Source organism: Mchenga conophoros, linkage group LG3 (assembly GCF_057382185.1).
Source record: "Mchenga conophoros isolate Kocher_MC1m ecotype Shallow Benthic linkage group LG3, M_conophoros_male_GT1.1, whole genome shotgun sequence".
In the NCBI taxonomy this organism is placed as follows: domain Eukaryota; kingdom Metazoa; phylum Chordata; class Actinopteri; order Cichliformes; family Cichlidae; genus Mchenga; species Mchenga conophoros.
This window is the reverse complement of record NC_140528.1, coordinates 3590443-3617951: the sequence shown is the minus strand read 5'-3', so window position 1 is coordinate 3617951 and position 27509 is coordinate 3590443. Positions and strand designations below refer to the sequence as shown.

The window sequence follows — 27509 nt, the reverse complement described above, 5'->3', positions numbered from 1 at the left end:
CTCCATTCAAACTTTGCTGCCATCAGGAATAATTCTTCAAATATAATCATCAGTGTTTGAGCAGTTATGATATCAGGGACAATCTAGACATGTGTGACAATACTGAACATGTCACATGACACACCTCAAACATCATGTGATCCACTCTCAGTCTGCACTTTCATTCATGACTTCAACAGGTTGAAATGAGCTTTGAAGAAACATCAGTTCAGTGCTGAAATATTCAAACGCTGCAGGAAGAAGAACAACAAAGTGATGACGGATGTTTGTGCTTCAAACAGGAAAACCAGCAGAAATAAATCACAGCCTGCCAGAGGTATGGAGTTTCCGAGGTGCACCTGAACGCAGCACAGTGTTCCAATGCTCCTGATTGTCCTCAAACGTCTCTTTGGGTGTTTCCTTCCTGCTCAAAGTTTAATTTCACTTCCTGAACTTCGTGGAGTGGAGCTTGTTGTTGGTGTGTGAAGAAACTGTAAGTTTGCTTTGTTTCCTCCTTTAACAGTTTGTCTTTAGGAACTTTACTGTTTGTTCAGCTCGTGTTTGATTTCTTCACACAACAAACTGTGTGTGTTTGTATTTCCGGTCTCTCCATTAAAGTCAGTGTGTAATGTTTCCTGGCTAACATCAGCTGTGTGCAGCTTAGTTCAGCACAAATCTGCCGCTCCATAGCTCACGGTAACGGACTCACAGCTGGACCAACGAGGCCGAGTGTGTCCGCCACTCTGAGCTACGTTCGTGTTTGTGTACTTGTAGTTTGTACTTTGAGTTCACTCAGAGCCCACAGAGGACGCAGCGTACGTGATGACGTCACAGCCCTTTACCTCCTTTACTGTCACTGTGATTAATATTTACACACGAGACACCTGCAGAGCTCTGACGCTAAGCTAGCACACAGCATGCTAACACTAAGCTAACGCTAAGCTAACCAAGAACCCAGAGTGACGTAAAGCTGAGTAAACACTGACCCCAGACCAGCACCGTGATAAAGTGAGCTGCTGCTGCTGAACTTGAACAGGTAACAAAGTGATGAGCAGTCAGGCTGCAGGTTTCTACCTGTTCATGTTTCTACAGTAGAATCACTTTGAAGTGTCTTTGTGCTGTTTCATCTTTGATTTGTGTTCATAAACACTCAGAGGAACATCACGTGACCTCATCAGGATCTGTGTTGGTGTGTGGGGCTGTACCTCAGCTTTATGTTGTTACATGCTCATTTGTTCATTTTACACAGTAACATCAAAGTAATGTTATGAGGAGTAATGAAGTAATGTACTCCATTACTTTTAATTAAAGTGTTCTGTGTAATATGTGTAATAATGACTGTTTTGAGTAATGACCAACACTGATCACAACAAAGAGGAAATGCCTCCAACATGCACAAACATTTGAGCCACAACATGCAGTTAATGTGCACAAATGTCTTTGATATTGTTAGATTATAATATTATTTTATGCCATGTTAGACCCCTAATTAAAGATTGTGAATTATTATGTAGTTTTAGTTTGCATTATTCTCCTGAATTAGAAGAAGCTGATAACTATTGCATTAGTTAAACTGATTTGCATTACATTAAACTGCTGACTTGTTGTGAATGAATGATATTGTTTATGATGCATTATACTGCTGAGTTATAAGAAATACTGTTTGCAGAAAGTCATCGCCTTATTTGTCTGATTAGAAGAGAACATGCTGGAGTTTTCTGCCCCATCTCAGCAGGAGCAGATAAACAGGGAGCCAAGGTCGTAGCTTAGGCGCTGTGTGAGAGAAAGCATGTGAATGTTTAGGCTTTGTATGATAAGGTGGAGGCACCAGAGGCTATAAAAGTTTGAGCAATGCTCCACCATTTTGAGATTTTGAGGCTGTCTGCATCAGTGTCCATCTCCCACGCGGGTGTTCATTAAAATCATCGTTTGACTCAACCCGGCCGGACCAGTGTTGTTATTGTGGTTTTTTCTCTTGTCTCCATCCCCAATATTTTGAACCTTAACAATATGCTGCTCAGTGATGGTGGTGACTGTCAGAGCAGAGCTACTGAGAATCAATAAGTAATATCAATGATGGGATCAGAATCACTAAATTCTTCTCATCCCTGTCAGTATCATACATGTGCTGTATAATGTGATAAATGTAGAGGTGCTGGCTGTTCTCTCACTCTGCTGTTTAGCTGTAAAGGACGCCTCCCTGCCTTTGTCTCATTCATGACCTTTAATAGTCTCTTCTAACATGCAGAGATCTGTATGATCTGTTTCATAGAGTCTAACCAGCCTGTACAGGTAACAACAACAGTCACTGCATCACTGACACACAAACGTCATCTCTGTCAATAACAACATTCATACATGGAATAAAAACACATCAGTGGATCATTGCTGGAGCTGATGTTTGTGCTCCTGGTGCAAAGGCTCTCAGTTTCCTCCTTGAAATAACATCAGTGGTGGGTCAGCGACATGCTTTCTTTCCCTCTCAGGTTTAAATATCTGGGACTCTCCACCGTTTGGTTTTAGAGCTGAAGAAGCTTCTCAGATGAAACGTCTTCCAGAAACTTAAAGACGTCTCTTTTCTCTCCAAGCTCCTTAGATCACATGACCTGGATGACTGAACCTACAGACATATTGACCTGGTTTCTAGGTCACATGACAGGTCAGAGGTCAGCGACTGTAACTCAGTTCCTCCTGTTAATGTGAACTCACTGAGTGTTTGTGGTTTACCTCTCAGACTGACTGAAGATGATGATGGAGGAAGAGGAGGACAGAGCAGAGTCTGCAGGGTCCAGCTCTCCGTCTGTGAGGAGTGACGGGTCCAAAGGTCATAATCCAGACTTCAGTGGTGAACCTGGAGCAACGAGGTCAGAGAGCTGAACTCACTGAGTAACAGAAATAATTCTGCACTGACATTATAATCAGTGTTGACTCTGGTTGATTGTCTGACTGTGTTTGTGAGCTGAGAGGAAATGAAAATGAGTTTGTAACAAAAATCAGTTTTGTCCAGTTTTCCTGTAAAAAGCTGAACTCTAATCTAAGAGGATGTTACTGACAGGAAACAGCTGCATTATCTGCAGTCTGTGTGATCACAGCTGCTTCAATCATGTTTGTGTCTGCAGAGGTCAGAGGTCACAGTCTGCAGGGTCCAGCTGTCCGTCTGTGAGGAGTGACTGGTCCAAACCTGAAAATCCAAACTTCAGTGGTGAACCTGGAGCAACGAGGTCAGAGAGCTGTGATGACTCCTTTACATGTTTGTGTTTCCTGGATAAATATGACCTGAAACATCCTCAGATTGTTACAAAGATTCATTAAAAAGAAAACAATGAAAGAGAAAAGATCCAAATGTTCGACTTGGTCATTTGCTGTTTGAGGACAGTGATGCTCATATCTGTGGGGAAAGTGTGACCTGAGTGGGTTCATGTTTGTCTTTAAAGAACAGAGCTGCTCTGATTCTCTTTGTGTCTGATCTGTTAAACAGTCTGAGAGGTCACACAGAGACCCAGCAGCTAAAGCCTGGATCATACTGGCTGCTGTTACTCCATCAGGACAACACTGAACCACAGTGGTGTGGATGTAGTGGATAAATCCCACCATACTGATGCTCAGAGTTAACCACAGGGAACAAAACCAGATGTTACCTTCAGATTGTGACCTTTGGAGTGGACGATGCAGATTTCAATAGAGAATAAATGTTGTTGTTTTTCAGCTGTGAAGAAAGAATCTAATTTTCTGAACTTAAGAATTTATGATGCTGGAAACAACATGGAGACTATAACACAACATTTCCACTGTGTTCATAGAATGAATGTAAAACTGTCAGACATTCATTAAATATGCAAAATGTCTACAGAAGCATCAGAGGGTCAGACGTGAAGCACTCAGTGATTTTGATCAAATGACTCATCAGTTATTGATCTGTACTACACTGATCTACCACGTTAGTAAAGCTGGTGTTCTGGTGGTGGAGGGAGACTCGGATCATGTTCTGGTTTTGGAGCAGTGATCTGCTGATGGTTCAGTTTGATGAGCTTCTTCAAAATCATCCCTGACATCACCACTGAAAGGACGTCCATGAAAACAGACTGAAAATTACTGATATGTTCACAATCTGAGAGTTTAAAACTTGACAGACTTGATTCAGATGAAGTTATTTGAGCAGAAACTCCTGGATCTTTATCCTGTGTTGATCTAATCCTTCATGGTTCCTCCACAGAGTGGAGCAGCAGAGCTCAGAGGTTCCCAGTGGTCAGTCTGCCCAGCAGCATCAAACACAGCTGGACTCCATATTTATGGTCTGTACATGTACAACAACTACTGTTACATCTGTTCTGTTCACAGTCGTCTCCATGCTTCTCTTTGTAGACCAGTGGATCGTCAGTGTGTCCAACATGGATCTGATGTTTGGCTCCATGATTTCAGTCTGATTGGCTCATTCATAAATATTCTGTTCCAGCTGCTGGAGGACAACATCATCACTTTTGTGAAGAATGAGCTGAAGAAGATCCAGAAGGTTCTGAGTCCAGGTTACCCAGAATGCTTAGAGAGTCAGAGGAGCAGCAGCAGAGAGGCGTTTGTGAAGATCACAGTGGACTTCCTGAGGAGAATGAAGCAGGAGGAGCTGGCTGACCGTCTGCAGAGCAGTAAGAGGATTTATCTAAAGATTTAAGCTGCTGGATAAATGAACATTTTCCAGAGATGGAAGATGGAGCAACATGTTTTAAAGATTAGTTCTTTTTGGAATTGAGTGTTTATTTTTCTTCTCATTCAGAACTTCAAGCTCCAGTTTGTCATCGTAACCTTAAATCCACCCTGAAGAAGAAGTTCCAGTGTGTGTTTGAGGGCATCGCTAAAGCAGGAAACCCAACCCTCCTGAATCAGATCTACACAGAGCTCTACATCACAGAGGGAGGGACTGCAGAGGTCAATGATGAACATGAGGTCAGACAGATTGAAACAGCATCCAGGAAACCAGACAGACCAGAAACAACAATCAGACAAGAAGACATCTTTAAAGCCTCACCTGGAAGAGATGAACCAATCAGAACAGTGCTGACAAAGGGAGTGGCTGGCATTGGGAAAACAGTCTTAACACAGAAATACAGCCTGGACTGGGCTGAAGACAAAGCCAACCAGGACATCCAGTTCATATTTCCATTCACTTTCAGAGAGCTGAATGTGCTGAAAGAGGAAAAGTTCAGCTTGGTGGGACTTGTTCATCACTTCTTTACTGAAACCAAAGAAGCAGGAATCTGCAGCTTTGAAGACTTCCAGGTTGTGTTCATCTTTGATGGTCTGGATGAGTGTCGACTTCCTCTGGACTTCCACAAAACTACAATCCTAACTGACCCTAGAAAGTCCACCTCAGTGGATGTGCTGCTGATAAACCTCATCAGGGGGAAACTGCTTCCCTCTGCTCGCCTCTGGATAACCACACGACCTGCAGCAGCCAATCAGATCCCTCCTGACTGTGTTGGCATGGTGACAGAGGTCAGAGGGTTCACTGACCCACAGAAGGAGGAGTACTTCAGGAAGAGATTCAGAGATAAGAAGCAGGCCAGCAGCATCATCTCCCACATCAAGACATCACGAAGCCTCCACATCATGTGCCACATCCCAGTCTTCTGCTGGATCACTGCTACAGTTCTGGAGGATGTGCTGGAAACCAGAGAGGGAGGACAGCTGCCCAAGACCCTGACTGAGATGTACATCCACTTCCTGGTGGTTCAGGCCAAAGTGAAGAAGGTCAAGTATGATGGAGGAGCTGAGACAGATCCACACTGGAGTCCAGAGAGCAGGAAGATGATGGAGTCTCTGGGGAAACTGGCTTTTGATCAGCTGCAGAAAGGAAACCTGATCTTCTATGAATCAGACCTGACAGAGTGTGGCATCGATATCAGAGCAGCCTCAGTGTACTCTGGAGTGTTCACACAGATCTTTAAAGAGGAGAAACAACTGTACCAGAACAAGGTGTTCTGCTTCATCCATCTGAGTGTTCAGGAGTTTCTGGCTGCTCTTCATGTCCATCTGACCTTCATCAACTCTGGACTCAATCTGCTGGAAGAACAACAAACAACATCCAAGCGGTCTAGTTTTTTTAGAAAAAAAGAGTCTCTCCACCAGAGTGCTGTGAACAAGGCCTTACAGAGTCCAAATGGACACCTGGACTTGTTCCTCCGCTTCCTCCTGGGTCTTTCACTGCAGACTAATCAGAGTCTCCTACGAGGTCTGCTGACACAGACAGGAAGTAGCTCACAGACCAATAAGAAAACAGTCCAGTACATCAAGAAGAAGCTCAGTGAGAATCTGTCTGCAGAGAAAAGCATCAATCTGTTCCACTGTCTGAATGAACTGAATGATCGTTCTCTAGTGGAGGAGATCCAACAGTCCCTGAGATCAGGAAGTCTCTCCACAGATAAACTGTCTCCTGCTCAATGGTCAGCTCTGGTCTTCATCTTACTGTCATCAGAAAAAGATCTGGATGTGTTTGACCTGAAGAAATACTCTGCTTCAGAGGAGGCTCTTCTGAGACTGCTGCCAGTGGTCAAAGCCTCCAACAAAGCTCTGTAAGTACATATGTGATCATAGCTTTAGCTTTTAAATGTTTATTCTAGTTAACACAGATCAGGTGGAACAACTCCAATGAAATATCAAAAATATTAAGTGGTCATCGGTACTCAGTTTGTTCAATACTGAATACAATGGAGCACAAATTGTCCACGTTTCTGAAATATTTCTGGGTGTAACTGTCACCAAAGTGCAATTTAGACCTGGCCTGTGGTTGTTATCTAAGTGATAATCATCAATTCTACTAAAACAAATACAAAATAAAGAAATTTGACACATTTTGTTGATATCAAAAGCACACTGAACAATTCAGTGTTGTTTTACTGCTGTTCTCTCTTCACTTCTTCTCCTCTGATTCTCTCCACATGTTGCTCTGCATCAGTGCTCAGTTTCCTGACAAAACAAGATGAAATATTGCTAAATATAATAGTATCTCATTACACTTCAACAGAAGTGTTTTATTTTTGTAATTGTTTATCTGTTATTTTTCAGACTGAGTCACTGTGACCTGTCAGAGAGAAGCTGTGAAGCTCTGGCCTCAGGTCTCAGCTCTCAGACCTCTAATCTGAGACAGCTGGACCTGAGTAACATCAACCTGAAGGATTCAGGCGTGAAGCTTCTGTCTGAAGGACTGAAGAGTCCACACTGTACACTGGAAACTCTCAGGTGAGATCAAGCATTTTTCTTTCATCAACTGACAGAATTAGCAGATTAATAATAAGGCAGTCCTCTAATAAGAGGAGAAGTGGAGGTGTTTTGAAGGGCAACATACTCTTATGTTAACAAGACAGGAAGTAGTTCCTGGGAACTGCTTCCTTTGTTATTGTGTAGCGTGGTGTAAGCCACCAAGTAACCGCTGTGGGCCTCTACTATTACTGGTACGAACTTTCAGGCCCAAAACTCTCACATGACCGAGTCCAGAATAAACGGGACAAGAGGGTCGATATCAGTAAAAGATGTTCAAAAATTTATTAATATAACAGGACACCAAAGTTTTGAGAAAAAGAAAAAAAACCTAAAACATCACTACAAAAAAAAGGTAGTATTGGTGCAACCTGCCAGCAATGCAACTATCACCTGAGGGTTTGTTCCTCCTTGGCGGTACCAGGTGCTCGTCACTCTAAAAGAGACAAATCCACCTCAAACATATACAGGCCCAACCGAACACTTATAGCATGCACCAAGTGCTAGCTCAGGCAATAAACGGTGGTAATACAAAAGCACTCTTAATAAACCTTAATCACGGCAAATCCACACACAGAGCACCTCTAAAAAGTCCTCATTCCCCCAAGGTATGAGCCCCACTCAGGGATTGCACGTTGCCCGCTTAGTATTGCACCAACCCAATAAAAATAAGCAAAACCCGGCATAAAACAACAGAAATAATTAAAAACAGTGACCCTGCTAAAACCAAAAAAAACACAACCACACAGAGAAGGAGGAAAAAACAGTGACACATTCGCATGTGCAGCCTGACCTCGAGTAGGCAACTGTATTTGCTGCACACCTGATTTATCTTGGCTTTTTCTTCAACAGAAATCACTACTTGAACCTCATCTATAGAGGTTTAAAACCACAGTTTGCATCGTAGGCAATTAAAACTTTTCGTCTCTTCACCTACTCATGCATCCATTACTCACAGCCGCTTGTCAGTTGAAATCCTCAGCACCTGTTACTACTCCCTCTTTTATGCCCTCCATTGAGTCCCCTGGGTCCTAAATCCTTCCCCGTTACAATTGTCTAAGTAGAAACATGATGGTGAAACAGTGATGAGTTTGCAGAGGAGAATCCACACAACACAACAATGCTGTTGCGTGCTGAAAGCAGACTTCTCACAGATTCTGAGGCTGCAGGTTTCATCACTGTCCAACCAAAATTCACTGAACCAGCAGTAAATGAACGTCCAAAACTACACTTCATGTTTAAAAAACAGATGATCAGGGGGATTTGTGTTTACATCTTTTTTGTGTGATCTGTTCACCTGCTGTTTCAGCTGTTTGGTGGTTGTTGAGATGGTTTTGTGAACTTTTAGCTGAGATTCTGACGTTTCTGTAGATACCACACATGTCTAATTACTTTGTACAGCATGAACGGCCATAACGAGGTTTTTAACAGTAAGAAAAGTTGTAAAACTTCAGAAAATATAGTTAAAAGTCCAAAACCTTCTACGTCTGGTGGCTTGTGGTAAGGAGCAGATCAAACGAGTAAAGAATTACGTTATAATTATAAATGGCTTCAACAGCACATTCAGGTCTGTGAGACTCATTCAGACACTGAGCCGTGGCTCTGTGCTACATGCACATATTTCTGCATCTCTGCCATTCAGACACACTTTATATAGTTTATTTTATGTAGTATTCAATACTGAACTGTACATTTAGTCTTTTTAAAGGCAGCAAGTTTTATTCAGTGTTTTCATAAAAGCCTTATTTCTATCCATTTACTGCTATTAGGAAGAACACGTGAGGTTTAAGACCTGGACCAGTTTGAAACCTTTTGTCCTCCACAGTGGAAAATGGGTGGAAATAAAAATGGGTCTCACTTTAGCCAGCTCCTAATTTTATCAGTTCTACTATATATCTCCTGTATAAATGTTGCACTCAGCTTTGTGGTCTCCAATATCACTGAAATGCAGCCAGATGCTGCTCATTTTGCCTTTTCACTCTTTCCTGACACGCTTGCATTTCAGTACAGCTCCCATTTCTCTGTGTACTGGTCTCTACCACTACCCTTGCTGTCTATGGGACATGTCCTCTTTCACATAATGGTATGATCCCAGTCTGTCTCTTAACGTGTTTGGCCACATGGTTTGCTCATCAGAATAAAACCTCAGCCGTGCTCACATTGATTATCAGCAAGCCTGAAAATTCATCAATATTTGACATATGAAATTATCTCAAGGGCTTGATTTGGCCCACGGGCCATATGTTTGACACCCCTGGTTTACACAGTTTGGTATTCAATGTACAAGTGAGTTAGCTCTCAGCTAACTAGCAGACAAGCTAACTGCTGGGACTGCGTCTTTCTAACAAGAGCGTCAGACACTCAGACTGGTTTCCTTTGTGGATGATGATGTGTTCTCACACTGATCCTTCATGCTGATGCTGCCATCCACCCACTGCTCCTGGATTCCTCATCATCATCTCCATCAGCCCTCACAATACTCCACCTTCATCAGCTTCATGTTCAGCAGCCTGGATGGACAGTAATTCTTTCCATGGGTTATGGTGGGACATTGAGAGCTGAAGTCAAACAGCAGTGAGAATGAAAGACTGATTCATTTCTATTTAGTCTTGTGATGTGCAGCTTTGTTCAGAGCATTAAGGCCCAGCAAAGATCACTGAGGTCATAGAGTCCTGATGAAACCTGTGTGCTTATAGAAACTGAGACCAGATGAACCAGAATAGAAGGACATTAAAATGAAGTGTCAGCTACACAAAGGCAAAGCTATTCAGTTGTTGCTGTGAGTTATTTAAATGGAGGATGGAGTCAGACTTTAAGCTGCTGGACTCAGTCACTATATCCTGTTGTCCTCATAGAACCTGGACACACAGACTCACCTGTGACACAGTGACACACAGTGTGGGCTACACACACATTAGAAAGTGGATCAGTCACACTTGTGCAATCATTTGTTGTGCTGGGAAACCATGAACACTTTGAATCACATTAATGGCTTTGTTACAGCAACATTCAATCATGAGTTCAAAAGTAGTGCATTGTGTACTTATTTTAATAGTACTGCAGTATGAGAAGTGCAACATTCAGTGTGCAGAAACAGATCAGGTGCTTTCTAACAGCAGTGTTCCCTTTAACACAGCAGCAGTTCAAATATTTCTGTCAGTCTGAGCTGAAACATGAATCTAATCAAAGATCAAATCAAAGTTCTTTGCCTCTGCCAGGACGTTAACATTTGATCTAGTTTTTTACAAAGTTCCCTCAGCGTCCAGAGCCACCAACATACCTTTGATCAACAGCAAGTGAACATTTATAAATGTGTGTTTCCAGAACAGGAAGCAGCAGAACTATTGTTCTGTTATCAGGCAGCAGCACAAACGCTCATCAGCTCATTTACTGTGCAGGACTTTGAGTGTGTGAAGTGTGTGTTTGTGCTGGATTTCCTTTGGAGAATCTCAGTCAGAAACCAGACAAAGAAAAACTCTTTCAACAGTCCAGGTTGAGTTGACAACATGAACTGCATTTATCTTCCTCTGACTTGACATGTTCTTCCTCCTCTGCACCGAGCCAGCTGCTAAGACTCACAAGCTCATTGACATTTTCTGATGATAAAGAAACTCTCTTCTTCTGCACAATATGAGCAGCAACAGAGAAGAAGCTTTCACAGGTACAGATGTTGCAGCTGTGGCCAAGTACATGTGCTGCATGTTGGAGCAGCACTCTAATGGACAGGCCTCTGTACTGATGGTGGGCTCTGCTCTGTATCCACCACACTGTTCTCAGCTGAGTCTTCCTCCTGTTCACACTCTGATGAAGCACCAACAGGGCCAACTTCTTCTCTGGTGGCTCGGATGTTGTTGCTTCCACAGGTTTCCCTCCAACAACCCTCTGTTCCTGCAGTAAGTTCAGTAAGATCTGGGTAAACACTTGAGCTCCTTGAATCTGGCTCCAGCAGCAGTTTTCACATATACAATGTTGGCATTTTGCTTGCGTGTCTCCAGGTCTGTTCTGAATGTAGACTTGAATTTGACCACGTAGGCGGGGTCATCATCTGAGCTGTCCATCACCTGAGAGAGATGACAAAACACAGAATCACAGAGCATGAAACCAACGTTTCTCCTCCCAGAAGTTCAGTCACAGACCTGCAACAGAAACAAGAAGATTCAAATGACGCAGAGCTTTCATTTACTTATATCCACAAACATGTCCTCTACATATTCATGCTGTATTTACACACACATACAGAGGCTGTTTGTCTCTCACACACAGACAGGACACTGAGAAATACATCATGTTAAATATACCTGCAGGCTTCCAGCTGTGCACTTTGTCCCTGTCAGCTGTGATCGCCATGGCAACCTTGGTGTTGTGCGCGATGCAGGGACGTGTTCAAAGGCAGACATCTGGCAGCAGCATCATATTTGATGCACTATCTGTACTGAGTGTGCTGACTTTATTTCAAATGTCCCACTGCTGTGCAACATGAATCACATGTTCTGCACGTTTCTGTAACTCCCAGGTAACCATGGTTACCCAGCCACGCCCAGTAGTCTCCAGAGAGACCAACAGCTGGTTCATGTTGTAACGCCGTGGCTTTCGTAGTCTCTCCTTTTTCTACAGCTCATGTGTTCTTCTTGTGATGCTGCGTCTTGAGGCTCATACATGCCGTCATTTGTTGATCCTAAGAACGTTCCTCAGACCGACTTCTTCAACAACAGATAACTTTAGTTGTATCAACACTGCCTCCTGGAACAGTTTAAAATGAACATGTCAAAGATCTGTACCTGTCTCCATGTTTCTGTCCCCGCCCCTTTCTTTCTGTCCTGGGTCATGTGAGCGCTGCAGTAGTATTAGGCCCACCCTCAATGCTCCCATTGGCTGAGATGCATAATGACGCCCATTTCAAGCCAGCACTGATCAACATCCCTCCTGTGACCCATGGCTGTTATATTCAGAGCCAGTGAGCACTTTCACAATAATCATGATTTTAAAAACTGTGATTAAAATTATTGCTGATGTTAATCAGTTAATGAGTTAACGAGATTATAACAGGTTAAGTTGCCCTAATAATTAGACTTTGGTGACAAACTGATGTGATCTCCATGTTTCCTTTGTTGGACTGTGGGCGAGTGTCAGAACTGAATGTACTGAGTAACATGTAGAGTTTAAACATGTGTCAGTTCCAGTTTTAGAGCTCTAAAGTGCAGCTATCATGTTAGGAATATGTTAGGAATAGACAGGAACACTGAGCACACTGAGGTCAAATCTTTATTTTACCACTCGCTGCATTCTTGATGTTCATGAATTCAGCAGGTTCATGATTGTCTGCAGCATTAATCTCATATTTCCATTAAAGTGTTGAATTTGACTGTTTGATGTTCTTTATGATCTCTGGCACCAGTTCATCTGTAGGCTGAGCTCAGTCCATCCATTTAGTGAAATGATGTTTAAAGGTCTCCTTGTTCTGTGAGCGTGCACAGATCCTGAAGCAGAAAGCCTGGGTTACAGAGAAATGATCATCACTGTGATGATGCTCATCATCTCTGACTGGGATTTGAGGTTTTGTCAAAGCAGCAAAGAAAGCCTGGCTATGTTGGACTGGGTGTGGCAGCAGCTCCCAGTTTGAGTTCAGGAGACAGACACCCTCTCTACTTTGAAGATCAGCTTCAAACTTTCCTTTTTGATAAAGCTTATATTTCGAGCTGGATCAGGTGACCCTGAACCATCCCTTAGTTATGCTGCTATAGGCTCAGGCTGTTGGTGGACTTCCCATGATGCTCTGCTTTCTTCTCCCCTCTTTTCACTCCTGATGCTTTTATATGTCACTACTGCATGTCCTTAACTTTTGTCTCTCTGTTTTGTTCTTGTCTCTCTGAGCTCATCTCTTCTCTTTCCCCTCACCCTGCAACCAGTCATGGTAGATGCTCCTCCTGGAGCCTGTTTTCACTGGGAGGATCTTTGTGTCAAAGGGAGTTCTTCTTCCCACCATCACCAAGTGCTGCTCACAGTGAAGGCGGTTACGTTACACTGTTAAACAGCTTCAGATGACTGTTGTTGTCTGTTGGGTATTGTCACTTATAAATAAAGTTACATTGAATGGATGTAAATGGATATATGTTATTGTGACAAAGAGAAAACAACTGTTGACAGATAGATTGTTGTTTTGTGTGTTTGCAGTCTGTCAGGATGTCTGATCACAGAGGAAGGCTGTACTTCTCTGGCCTCAGCTCTGAGCTCCAACCCCTCCCATCTGAGAGAGCTGGACCTGAGCTACAATCATCCAGGTGATTCAGGAATGAAGCTTCTGTCGGCTGGACTGAAGGATCCAGGCTGGAGACTGGACACTCTCAGGTATGGAGAGAAAATCTGATAGAGGAGGAAGAGCTGGAAACATTTCCTGTGTCCTTCACTCACTTCCTGTTTGTTTCCTGCAGATGAGACATGAACAATCACACATGCAGGAATATTTTCAGGGACAGACACACTAGTCTAGCTGGATAGTTCATGGATATTTATGTAGGGGGTCTCCAAGGAGTCTTTTTGCAGGAACATTTAGGTCACAGGTGTACCTGAGATAGATACCAGTGTACCTAATAAAGTGTCAGCTAACATTTGGAAATGGAAGCTTAAATAATGACAAACTGTACATTCACAGCTGAATTCACAATAAATTTGTTCTGAAGTGCACATTTTTCTGTTATTGTTCTCAAACAACAGAATGAGAATGAAATATTGATTCTAACAGGGCCCATAAACAGCATTAACTTAGCAGCATTAGCTTATCAGAGTTTCCATCATGGTCACACAAATCCTTAGCAGAGAAAAGTGGCCTACTTAGCATTAGCTGCTCAAGTTGTATAAAGAAAGGGAAAACAGTAATATTATTAGCTACTAATGGCAGCTTACTTAGCATTAACTCCTCACATTGTTATAATGTAAGGGAAAAGAATTAGCATTATCTAATAATGTTGACCTTGGCCCACTGGAAAAGTTCAGAACTCTGTTTGCTAAAGATTTAGGAGTGTTTCTCGATAGTTTCTCATTTGAGAAACAAATAAATTCTGCTTTTAAAACCAGCTGTAAGGTTTGCTTAGAAATATTTACTCATATATGAGTTTTATAATCGATTGCATAATGATAGAGGTTCGATCCTTAGTAGTCTGTGAAGACTCTGTGTGCTTAAGGTTATGAGAGAGGCCGTACAGGGGTCACAGGGTCACATCTGGAACACACACACACACACACACACACACACACACACACACACACACACACACACACACACACACACACGGTCGTTGCTGTGCTTGTAACTGTAACTTCGGTCGTTGCTGTGCTTTTTGGAAGTCGAATTTCCCAGAGGAACCCACCCGAGGGATTAATAAAGTTCTATCTTATCTTATCTTACACACACACACATACCCGTTTTTACTACCTGGTGGGACCACCTGACTGGGAGGGTGCTGGTGGGATCCACCTTTTCTACATGGTTTAGAAAATTGATTTTAATTGCTAAATTCATGTAAATTTTTTGTGAAGGGGAAAATCACGTGATATATTAAAAACACTCACATGAAAAAAATGACCTGAATTTTGCTTTTTCTGTGGGGACCCTCCTATATTAAATGAGCAATTTTACTTTTTACCACAAATAATTAACATTTCCTACCATGTTAAACAGAACAGCTATAATACTACAGCAGCTATGGTGATAGTGTACCTCAAACACACTTAAATTTCTCAATCAAAACATTTTTTTTGTGTTTAAGCTCTTTATTTAAAACACAAGATATTTTGCATGGTAGCAAAATGTCATGCCATATATCCCATAACCTAATAAACAAAACAAAAACAAAAAACTGCAAATGGGACAGTGATTGTTTATTTCTAAACAAAAAAATCCCAAGTATTCCATTTATCCAAATGTTTTATAATGTAAAAACAGCAATTCACATTATTATTTTGTCTTGTACTGACCTTCCTACAATCCATAATGAAATGAAAAGTGCCATTGTGCACAAATATGTAAAGTACTCAATTTAGTTTACACTGGGCCAGCCGTGGTTAAACTAAATATGAGCTTCAACATGAAACATGAAAAAACAGCACTCTGAAATGTGCAACTATGTGTTTTAAACCAAAACCAAAAGTCTTTTAGCACTCTGGTGCCTCAGTGCTCCAATTCTGTTTGTGACATAGACCTTAACTGCTTTCCACGTCCTTTGTTCAAGTTCTTTTGGTGAAGTTTCAATACACGCAATCCACCTTACCAGGAACTTTGCCACCTTCTAGGAACCTTTTCTCTTTTTTTCTACAGCAAGAGTCTCTGCTGCAGACCAGCCTCTCTTCTGTGAAGCTCCTGAGAACAAACAAAAGTATTAATAGTAATAATTAATTTTAATTGAAGGGGCCTGTGAGGTGAAGTGATATTTCTGATGCTAGTGATTTCGAGAGCATAGTGGTGAAACTAGTGTGAGGGACAGACAAGAAAATAGGAAACCGAACAAGTAAAATACAACATGTGAACAAGTGAAATAAAAAGTAGCCCCCATTTATTTTTGCCATTTCAGGGGAGATATTGTACTGCATGTACATATCTCAAAACTGACAAACTTCCCTGTATGGCAGGGGTGTCAAACTCCAGTCCTCGAGGGCTAGTATCCTGCTTGTTTTTGAGATATCCCTGCCCTACCTGCTGCCGATTACCTGGATCAGGTGTGCTTTGCCAATAAGAAGCTACAAGGGCAGGTTAGTTGGAAAACAAGCAGGACAGCGGCCCTCGAGGCCTGGAGTTCGACACCTGTGCTGTATGGTGTTATACAAATGCTGTAATAACTCAAACATACTTCCAGAGCTAAATAAAAACCTGTACAGTACCATAACAATCTTTTAACTGTGTTCAACAAATTCATCAACTGAAGATAAAATTGTTTCAGGCAACAGGGAACAATGAAATAATTAAACCGTCGCCTGCAAAAGAATTTGGACAGTTAGGCCAAGTTCTTTGTTTTTGAGTCACATGAAGAGGTTTAATTTTCTTTGCTGTGGACTTTTGGTTTGACTTCAAAAGCTGAATATCAGACAGCAGATTTAAATAAAATGTAAATAAAATATCACCCTAGCTCTTGAGGTGTACATTTGTTGTAACAATACCTTTCAAAGGAGTATCACCCTCTGACTCGGTCCACCATGTTGTTGTGATCAAAGGGCCTGTTTAAACAAAACAAAACATTAAATTCAAATGCATAAATCTGGTCATTTCAGAAGTGAAGTGTTTATTAAGTGTGTCATAAATTAACAAGGAGATGGAGTCAGGCCTAATACCAAGATGGCGGCCCGTGCATCACACTAGGTACAGTGTCTCTTCACATTTTACAAGTTTGCTGTATTATTCCTGCTTCGCTTTTACATATTACACCCGACTAGAGGTTTTGGATTTAGGATTACACAACTTCGACTGTTTTATCAGCAACCTTTGACTCATCCCGGAAATAAGAAGAACACCGATGCTTTTGCAGGCTGCTCGGCCAGCCGGAAGTGCTCGAAGACGGCACAGAGACTGTAAACAAAGGCAAGGGAAACGCAGAGGGCTAACAGTTAATCTAAGGCTAACACCTGGTGAATAAAATGAATGAGTTATGACTGTGGATCACTGACAACAGGACACTAATGGATTGTAATGTCATGATAATAATGGAAACACAACTCTATCGAGCTAGTTGGACGCCACACTCTCCGGCGACTTCAGCTCAGCATTCAGTACAGTTATTCCTTCCAAACTCCATCATCAAGTCTGCAGATGATACTACGGTGATTGTCTCATCAGTGACAACGACGAGTCTGACTACAGGGAGTAAGTAAAGCACCTAGCTGTGTGCTGCTGACAATAACCTGCTTCTGAATACCAGCAAAACCAAAGAGCTCATTGTGGACTTCAGGAGGGAGAAAACAGACACCCATGTCCCCATCTACATAAATGGAACAGCTCTTGAACGGGCCTCCAGCTTCAAGCTCTTGGGGACCCACATCTGAGAATCTGTCCTGGTCAACTAACACCTCCAGCCTGGTCAAGAAGGCCCATCAGCGCCTCTTTTTGTTGAGGACACTGAAGAAGAATCACCTGTCTGCTGACATACTGCGTAACTTCCACCGCTGTGCGATAGAGAGCATCCTGACCAACTGTGTAACTGGTATAAGAATTGCGCTGTTGCTGACCGCAAGGCACTGCAGCGGGTAGTGAAAATGCATTACAGGAACTCCACCTCCTGCCACTGAGGATGTCCAAGAGAAGAGATGTCTATGTCAAGCACGCATCGTTCTCAGGGACTCCTCTCATCCTGCCAATAATAATAATAATATCATAATGTTAGGCAATGATAAGAAAATGAAATATCGCGATAGAAAATGGGTAAAACGCGTTTTGTTGTTTTCATATGCATATGGCGGAAAAAGCATGGCGGCGACGGAGAATGAGAAGGGAGAAAGCGGATGGCTGAATGAATCAGATGAACCAGAATTGGTTTGTAAAAATGGTGCAATTTCAGTGGTGTGGAACTGGTTTGGCTTTCGTCCGTCAGATATACACCAGAGCACATTTTTTGGTAGAGCATGCAAATTGGCCATCGTTATTACCGAACCAATTTTATGTCGTACATGGCGCTCAAAAATCTGTCAAAAATGTTTTAGTACGACTTTGCTAAGCTACAGAGTCGCACCGCTTGATGGATTGTCAGAGCATTACGGCTACCGTCGTCAGGAGCCTCGTAACACGTACTGTGCTTCAACATAATATTACCACATTTTGTGTATAACCTCTTTTTAAGTTTTGTGGTTACTATACATGGTTGTGCTGAGTATATGTCGGCCAATTTCCACTGAAAATTAGTGATGGGATTTCTGGCTCTTTTTAGAGATCCGGATCTTTCGGTTTGGCTCACTAAAAAGAGTCGGCTCTTTCGGCTCCGAACCGGCTCTTCAGGTTGTTTTGTTGCTTTAATTAATTTATTATTAACAATAATATAAAATTATGCACAAAAGGAATTACTAACGTAAAAAAAGTGGTTTTATTTGTATATGTTTATATATAAATATATGCGGTGGCCCCTAGAGACAAAACACGTACAAACTCCAAAACACATTTCTAGCATGAACGGAACTTCCAAAGCAGAGCTACTAGATCACTTAAATTACACAATTGAAAGCATATGTGTATTGTTTGTGTATTTATACACAGGCACTCATATATATTCAAATAATTTAAAAAAAAAGTTCATTTACCTGTTACTACCACACACCAAATCCGGTCGTTGGTACTTGCTGGCTTGTGTAGCCACGAGGTAACAAAAGCTCAACACTACGCCCAGCATCCTGGAGCACTTCTGTTGTCTTTTGTATGTGTTTTGAGTTTTTATGTGCTTCTGAGTTTTTTGTACGTGTTTTGGAGTTTTTACGTGTTTTGGAGTTTGTACGTGTTTTTACGTGTTTTGGAGTTTGTACGTGCTTCAGAGTTCGTACGTGATTTGAAGTTTGTATGTGCTTTGTCTGTAGGGGCCACTGTAAATATACTTTTATTTTTTCACTCCACATAAAATGTAATAAATAAATCATATAATACAAAAATCAACTATTCACATTTCAACTTTTAACTATTTAAATTTTCAGGTTTTTCCTTTTACAAATTTAAAGTGAAAACAACACAAAACACTGCAAACCACAACACAATTAAATATAAATTATAATATGAAAACAAAAAGAAGATGCATATTCTCTGTCATATGGGCCTGCATGAATAAACTTTATGAATCCTTTATCATCTGCAACCGAAAATAGTTGTGGATGATTACTATACCTTTCTAATGTGACGTTGTTGTCCCTGGCTCTCTTTCTCTCTCTCTCCCTCTGGCTCTGTTCCTGTGCTACTGAGTGTAACTACCGCCCCTCCCCCCTCTGCCCAGCATAAAGCACAAGGCTCAGGTGCGAAGTGAAGCGGAAAAAAAGTGCGAGAGAGAGAGAGAGAGGGTGAGAGAAAGGAAAAAAAAAAAACCCACGTGACGGCTCGCGATAAGGAGCCGGCTCGCGTCGTTCACGTCAAAGAGCCGGCTCTAAGAGCCATTTCGTTCGCGAACGACCCATCACTACTGGAAATGCCTTTTGTTAAACTGTCAGCAAGGAATTTGCATTTGCAATGTTAAATTTTTATATAACTTTAATGCACATAAAAAACAGCTGCTTGTTTAAGTGAAAATTTATTGATGAGGTTTTTTTGCACTAATAAAGTTGTGGATTTGGAAAGTATTTTGTCTAGTGTCAATTATATCGTCAGTTATATCGTTATCGCAAATTTTCAAATGTATATCGTGATAAATATTTTTGGTCATATCGCCCTGCTCTAGTTCATATGTTGATTAATGGTTTTCTTTCGTTTTTGATCTACTGCAGAATATTTTTATAAAATCCCAGGCCAGGAAAATCGCCTTCATGTTTTTCTGTGTTTTATCCTCATTTACTTTGACACAAAGGCATCTGATGTGATGCTCACACCTTTGATAAAGTCAAGTGTCAGCTTTCATGATCTGAATTATGATATTTCTGACTATCTGAGGCAAAATTTCCCCAATTCAAATCAAATTGAATCGAAAATAATCGACGCGGGACCTTGTGAATCGGAATCAAATCGATTCTAGAAATCAGTGATGATACCCAGCCCTACTGTTTTACCTCTATGGCCTCAAATTGTGGTCATAAATTTTTTGTACCAGGATTTGTTTGTGCAAAAAGAATTTCTGTGTACGTAAAAAAGATTTGTGTGTGGACATAGCCAAAAAATCTCTGCACTCAAGTTTCAACTTACAAGTACGAATTTTGACCCTATTTTTCTTCCTTTCAGCTGATTGGTCAATGTCATGTCAATCACAAATGGAACTATCCAATCAGAGAACAGATTGGCTGTCGGAGGGAAGCTTTTTTGAACTGCAGGTCCTTGAAGGGTAATACAGTTGAAGCTGGAGGATCTTTATATAAATATCCCATAATACTCATAAGGTCCTTTAACTTTTGGTAGCTGTTGAAAGCATACAGTTGTAGTATACCAGTCTTCAGAAACACCATTATTACTTTAGTATTACTTTAACACAAAATCAGGGTTGACCCGGGACCACTGCTATGAGTCACACTATGCAGCATAAAGGCAGTTTCACATCGGACGCAACATGCGCTGTGCTCACCGCTAACTAAGAGCGAAGGATCCAGAATTTGTTGCGCTGGCTGCTGAGCTCTGCTTGTATATTGTTTTTTTAGCGACTGCTTTAGGTGTACTAAATGCACCTGATCCTTGTCGTTTCAAAACATGTATCTCTCTGACTTTATCTCCTCTACGAGAGTTTATGTTGTATTATGTTCAAATGTTTAATAAAGACAATGCAGCTCTGCAGAAGGAAGCGCTGCAAACAGGGTCTGCAGCTGCATGAAAAACCCATGGTTCTGTCCATGTCACACGCCAGGCATGGAGAGCAGAAGCAGCTATTTTGTTTCAATAAAATTGCTGAGATGACAGTAGGTTGACCAGACTCCATGTTTCTACACAAATATAATTTTACTGGGCCTCGTGCACGTGACCGTGGTCTACAGGCACGTGTCCACCGTGTAACATTAAAAAGCTATATGGATTTAAAACAAACATGAACTCATCAGAATAATTTAGAAGATAAACTGCCCAGAATCACTGCAATGGAATATGAAACATGCTAACAAGGTTAATGCGTGTTCGTATTCTGATCTTCAATCCCCCTTCACCACCTCCACCACTGCATACTTGAGCATTTCAATAAGACTTCAGGCTTTTAAAGTTAGTACAAATGTAATATAGGTCAAATTAAGCTACCATGAATAAACAACCAAACCAGTGTCAAGGAGCCATCATCATCCCTCAGTAAGCCTCCAGGCCACAGAGCTAATCAATATTAGCTAACCACACACCATGTATGAAAAATATTGCAGTTAAAAACTCATAAAAAGCTAAAATATATCTCTGAAACGTCTCTGCATCTATTGAGAGCAGCAATATTAAAGTTTTGAGAGGACTTACCTGGTTTCCATCATGTAATCAGTCTCTGCAGAAATTAAAATTGCTTTGCTCCATCCAACATGGCTCCTCGTGCTGAGTGTCTGTGGGGGAGGGGATAAACTGATAGGTAACGTGGGGACCGCAAAATTCAGGAAGTGTGTAACCTTTGCAAACAAGATTCTTTCCTCCTGCTGAGGCACACACTTTATGGGGGGATGGGCATGGTCATCATGGGGACCAGAAAAGTCTGGAAATGTCAGCTTACTCTCATCTGCACACATTTGTTTCATGTAGGCTTGCTTTTGTTACACTGTTGATTGTTTTTGTGTATTTTTCATATTTCTTGTTGATCAAAAATATATTATTAAAAAAAATCCAAATAAGGAAAATGGATCACTTATTTATAAAACAGCAGTTTAAGCACAGGCATATGTACTTCTTCAGCAATCACCGGGCTTTTTAGATGCTAATCTAAATAGTGACAGATTTCAGTCTGGGTTTAAACCACATCATAGTACTAAAACGGCTCTGCTGAGAGTTGTTAATGACCTTTTAATTGCAGATTTATGGAGTCCTGAGTTCTTGGTTTTACTGAATTTGTCTTCAGCCTTTGATGTGGTGGACCACAGCATTCTGCTAACAAGACTAGAATATTTAGTAGGCATTAAAAGAAGCGCCCCTGAATGGTTTAAATTGTACCTTTTGGATAGGTCCTTTTGTCATGGTCCTGGGTCCAAATGCGAGACTCAGACCCTAAATTTAAACTCAGAACGTCAGCTTTATTGCTGGAGAAAACAAAATGGGAACTGAACAAAGAATACTGATGACAGAGAACAGAGACACACAGGAATAATCTGATGATACGGACACGGAGCAAGGGCAAACACAGGGCTAATATACACAGGTAGGAAGTAGGAAGTAATCAGGGAATGGAAGACAGGAGGGAGACACAGCTGGGAGAGATCAGGGCTAACGAGACAGAGGGAGCGAAGCTAGACACACTAACATAAGACACAGACCTTCACAACAAAACAGGAAACAAGAAACCACACTTTACTAAGACACGGATTAGACAGAGAGACGGACTTGACACTGAACAAAACCTACTAATATAATGATAAACACAGTATCACAAAGTAAACAGCATATAAATCCTAATCCCGAGAAATACCAAAAACATAAGAACTAATCCCTTAAAAAGAATAACCGAAACATAGCTTATAATAATAATCAATAAAGCACCAGAGAAAGAAGACAGTCCATCATTCAAAAATGAACCAAAACATAAGAACTCAAAATGCTGGGTCGAACCAACCCAGAACCATGACAGTACGTGTTTCCTGTTTTACTTTGAAGGTCCCTGTCTGATGTCAGTGCGTTCTGTTTACGTTTCCCCTGCCTCATCAGCTGTGATGTCTCCCAGGTGTGTTCCCCTCCTGTTTCCCATCCCCTGATTCCTGGTGTGTGTATTTATACTGTGTGTTACCTCGTCCTCGTTGCTGATTCGTCTGCGTTTTTCCCCTCCGTCGTTCAGAGTGGTTTTCGCCACATCTCCCTGCATCTTCTTTTGTGTCTCTAGGTTTCAGGTTTGTTTTCTATGCTTAGTTTTCCCAGTTTACTCGGTTCTGTTTTTCGCCACTCTCACCTTTTGTTGTATGAGCACGCTCCACCAATAAAGCTTCCTCACGTCAGGTGAAGCCACATCTTGGGTCCTTAATATTTTCATACGGCTCACCTCGCGAACCGTGACACCTTTTCTGTTACGATGAGGAGCTACTCTTCTTCTGTTACCCCTTTTCGTTGTGGTGTTCCCCAGTAATCTGTTCTGTACAATTTTCTCATTGTGTATGCTACCCTTGGTCTCTATATTTGAGAAATATAACGTTTCTTTTCATTTTTATGCTGGTGATATTGAAATCTATTTTTGTCTGACTGACAATACTTCACTACACTGCTTTCTTGATTGTATGAGGGAGGTCAAAGGCTGGTTATCGAGTAACTCCCTAACTAAAAAGATAACGGAAATTATTGTCTTTGTTAGCCACATGCCGCGGGGACAATTAGCTGATATATTTGGGCCCTTTGCTACCTCCCTCTCTGATACAGTATGTAACATAGGTGTTCTTTTGGACAGTTTCTTTAAACTTGTTAAACAAGTGTCCTCTGTAGTACAGTCTAGCTTTTACCAACTACGACAAATCTCTAAGGCTAAGCATTGCATACCGCAAATGGATCTTGAAAAACGTATCCATGCCTTTGTTACTTAAAGATTAGACTACCGCAACTCCCTTTACCTGGGCCTCCAATCTGCCCTTCTTCCTAAACTACAACTTGTCCAAAATGCAGCGGCACGCCTTTTAACTGGTACTAGAAATGGCTGACTTTAATGGCTGCCCATTAAATATTGGATTGATTTTAAGATTTTATTGCTTATATTCAAAATCATAAATAATATTGCGCCTTGCTATTTAACTGAACTTCTCAGCCTGTATACTTCTAGGAGAGCACTTCAATCATCGAGTCAAATGCTCTTGGCGCAACCTATGTCCTGGCTAAAAAAACAGAGGTGATCGTGCCTTTGACATTGCTGCACCTAATATCTGGAACAGTCTTCCAGCTGATATTCGCGTGTCGGAATCTATTCAGTCTTTTAAAACACGGTTGAAAACGTATTTATTTGATCTTGCATTTTCGGTTAGTGATTTATCGGATGTACACTTTGTACTTTTATTGCATCTGTATCTAATTTCAACCTATTGTCTTACTAGTTTTTTTTACACTAGGAGTGAAATATTTCTTTTAACATAGTATTCCCAGGTTAATTACTGCTTTGTTTTTTTTCGGGAAGTGTATATATACTCTGCTATCATACCCAATTAATTTTATTTCATATTTTACTATTTAGAAGCACTATGGTGTACCTCTGGTCTTTAATTGTGCTATATAAATAAAGTATTGATTGATTGATATAAAATTTTTTTTAAATGAAATACCCCACAGTCCACTTTTGAATGCAAGCTTGAGTTTCTCCCCCCTTACTTTTAAAGATATTACCTCTTTAACTTTATCTTTATAGTATTAACAAGCTAAAGACAGTAAACATATAAAGGAAAATTACTTCTAAGTAGGGCTGGGCGATATGGCCGAAAATCCATATTGCGGTATAATTCGAAGCATGAGCGGTAACCATATATATAGATATATTCTTTTCTTCTGTATAATGTATTTTTCACACTATAAAGCACACTTAAAATCCTTTAATTTTCTCAAAAATCAACAGTGTGTATGAATTCTGGTTGTGCTTACTGACCTCGAAACGATTTTATTTGGTACATAGTGCTCAAAAATCTGTCAAATTTTTTTTAATAACACTTATGTCTTGAAGAGGGTGATTTGGCGATGAAGTGACCCGATTTCTGACCCTCTACGCCTCTCCTGTGACTCACAGCATGACCGCAAAGTTAGTAGAAAAGGCAATACAAATGTATAGGGGATTTTGAAAGTACATTTTGGGGGGCCTAATAGCGTAGGAGTGGCGTATCAGAATGCAAACACTTAAGTCTTGAAGAGGGTGATTTGGCGAAGAAGTGACCCGATTTCTGACCCTCTACGCCTCTCCTGTGACTCACAGCATGACCGCAAAGTTAGTAGAAAAGGCAATACAAATGTATAGGGGATTTTGAAAGTACATTTTGGGGGGCCTAATCGCGTAGGAGTGGCGTATCAGAATGCAAACACTTAAGTCTTGAAGAGGGTGATTTGGCGATGAAGTGACCGGATTTCTGACCCTCTACACCCCTCCTGTGACTCACAGCATGACCGCAAAGTTAGGAGAAAAGGCAATGCAATTGCATAGGGAAGTTTGAAAGTACATTTTGGGGGGCCTAATCGCGTAGGAGTGGCGTATCAGAATGCAAACACTTATGTCTTGAAGAGGGTGATTTGGCGATGAAGTGACCCGATTTCTGACCCTCTACGCCCCTCCTGTGACTCACAGCATGACCGCAAAGTTTGTGGAAAAGGCAATACAAATGTATAGGGGATTTTGAAAGTACATTTTGGGGGGCCTAATCGTGCAGGAGTGACGTATCAGAATGCAAACACTTATGTCTTGAAGAGGGTGATTTGGCGATGAAGTGACCCGATTTCTGACCCTCTACGCCCCTCCTGTGACTCACAGCATGACCGCAAAGTTAGTGGAAAAGGCAATACAAATGTATAGGGAAGTTTGAAAGTACATTTTGGGGGGCCTATTCGCATAGGAGTGACATATCAGAATGCTCAACCCTTCAAAACTGCACCCAGATCATTAAGAAATGCTTTTGATGTAAATGCATTCATAAAATATAAAGTTATACTTAGTTTAAAAGTTTACACTTTGTCAGGAAAATGGCCCCACCGGTCCAATTTTACACACTTGCAATACCACATTTCAACAGTAGGGCGTCAAGTCGACACACACATTTACACACGTTGTCAGGAAAAGTCACTTCCAGGGGACCAATTTTACTTTTCAAAAAAAATCGCACTAGGCATATCAGGAGGCTGTTTTCTATCCATTGCAATGCTTGTGCCTGTGGGGACCGGCGCTCGGTCCCCACCGGAAAAATTGGACCCCACGAGGTGAGTGAAATCTCAGGTTGTGGATCCCACCAGGTAGTAAATACGAGAACACACACACACACACACACACACACACACACACACACACACACACACACACTATGCACAGACTGGTACTCTGTGTTCATACCTGTGTAAGACGTCATATGTTAATGAACTTGTGCATATTCATGTAAGCTCAATAAAGAGCAGTGTTACGAGGGAGCAGACGAGAGCGACTGAGGTCAAGTGAAGGAACGGCGCTGTCACAGTTCTCTCCCTCATCAATTGTCTGGTTCCAGCGGTGGGTCTGTGCTAGACGACCCATCACCAGCTTTTTCCACTGGTTACCAGTACGTGGTAGAATCCACTTCCAGATCTGGTTGTCTTTAAATCTGTGAATGGATTGGCTCCATCTTATCTCTCTTTAACAAAAGAATCCAAGTGGAGCCCTCAGGTCTGCAGATAAGCAGCTTCTGACCAGAACTAGACGTAAAAACAGAGGTGAGCTTTATCGATGGCTGCAGCCAAACTCTGGAACAGTCGCCCTTCACATCAGGTCGTCACCAACACTGGACATTTTTAAAAGCCGGTTGGAAACACATTTGTACTCTGTAGCTTTCAATCCTGACCAGTCTTTATAGTCATTACTGTGTATGTTTCCTATTTTCTCTCTACTCTGTGCAGCACTTTGGCTCAAGCTGTTTTTAAATGTGCTGATAAATAAATGTAGATTTCTTTGAATAAAACAGTGGAGCCGAGCTTTGAGCTCAGTGTGTAACAGTGTGTGTGTGAGAGCCATGTAATGTCCATGTGTGCATGCTGACTGTGCTGCTCTGACCCCCCTCCTCCTTTCAGGGTGGAGCCTGCTGGAGTCCGATGGTTGAGACCAGGTCTGAGGAAGTGTAAGTGTGTTTTTAATGGGATTCATGAAAACAAAGCAGCACACATTCAACCATCTTCATCATGTCAGGAGTCATCATCAAAGTGTCAATCAATGAACAGATGATGGATCAATAACTGCAGCTGGATTGTGTTTGTTCTCTCCATCAGATTCCTGTCAACTCACAATCGACACAAACACAGTGCACACAAAGCTCCAACTGTCTGACAACAACAGGAAGGTGACACATGTGGAGGAGGTTCAGTCATATCCTGATCATCCAGACAGATTTGATGTTTGGGAACAGCTGCTGTGTAGAAATGGTCTGACTGGTCGCTGTTACTGGGAGGTCGAGTGGAGAGGAAACGTTGATATATCAGTGAGTTACAGAAGCATCAGAAGGAAAGGAGGCAGTTATGACTGTTGGTTTGGACGGAATAATCAGTCCTGGAGTCTGGAGTGTGATGAAGACGATGATGATGATCCCTTTATTGTCAGGCACAATAACAGACAAACATCCATCTCCTCCTCCTCCTCTGTCTCTAACAGAGCAGCAGTGTATGTGGACTGTCCTGCTGGCACTCTGTCCTTCTACAGAGTCTCCTCTGACACTCTGATCCACCTCCACACCTTCAACACCACATTCACTCAAACTCTTTATCCTGGGTTTAGAGTCTTGTCTCCTGGTGGCTCAGTGTCCCTGTGCTGAGTGGAGTGTAAAGAGTGTCTCCTGTTACAGAA

The 27509-nt window shown here is 41.6% G+C and overlaps 1 protein-coding gene and 2 long non-coding RNA genes across 3 annotated transcripts; 1 reads left to right on the top strand and 2 right to left on the bottom strand.

Moving 5' to 3' along the window:
• Positions 1-412: 412 nt before the first annotated feature.
• LOC146577010 (protein NLRC3-like) lies at positions 413-27509 on the top strand. Its single transcript, XM_085268141.1, has 11 exons — positions 413-472; positions 2568-2638; positions 2714-2843; positions 3099-3200; positions 4193-4271; positions 4433-4619; positions 4748-6542; positions 7036-7209; positions 13399-13572; positions 26744-26790; positions 26939-27509. Exons 3-11 carry the CDS (start codon positions 2725-2727, stop codon positions 27475-27477), a joined length of 3216 nt encoding a protein of 1071 aa, XP_085124267.1. The 5' UTR covers positions 413-472; positions 2568-2638; positions 2714-2724; the 3' UTR covers positions 27478-27509.
• Positions 10256-12241, bottom strand: LOC146577012 (uncharacterized). Its single transcript, XR_014891392.1, has 2 exons — positions 11526-12241; positions 10256-11288 (listed from the first exon to the last, which is right to left on the bottom strand). It is a non-coding gene; the product is annotated as an uncharacterized LOC146577012 (long non-coding RNA).
• On the bottom strand, positions 14797-21549 carry LOC146577011 (uncharacterized). Its single transcript, XR_014891384.1, has 3 exons — positions 21305-21549; positions 16375-16431; positions 14797-15580 (listed from the first exon to the last, which is right to left on the bottom strand). It is a non-coding gene; the product is annotated as an uncharacterized LOC146577011 (long non-coding RNA).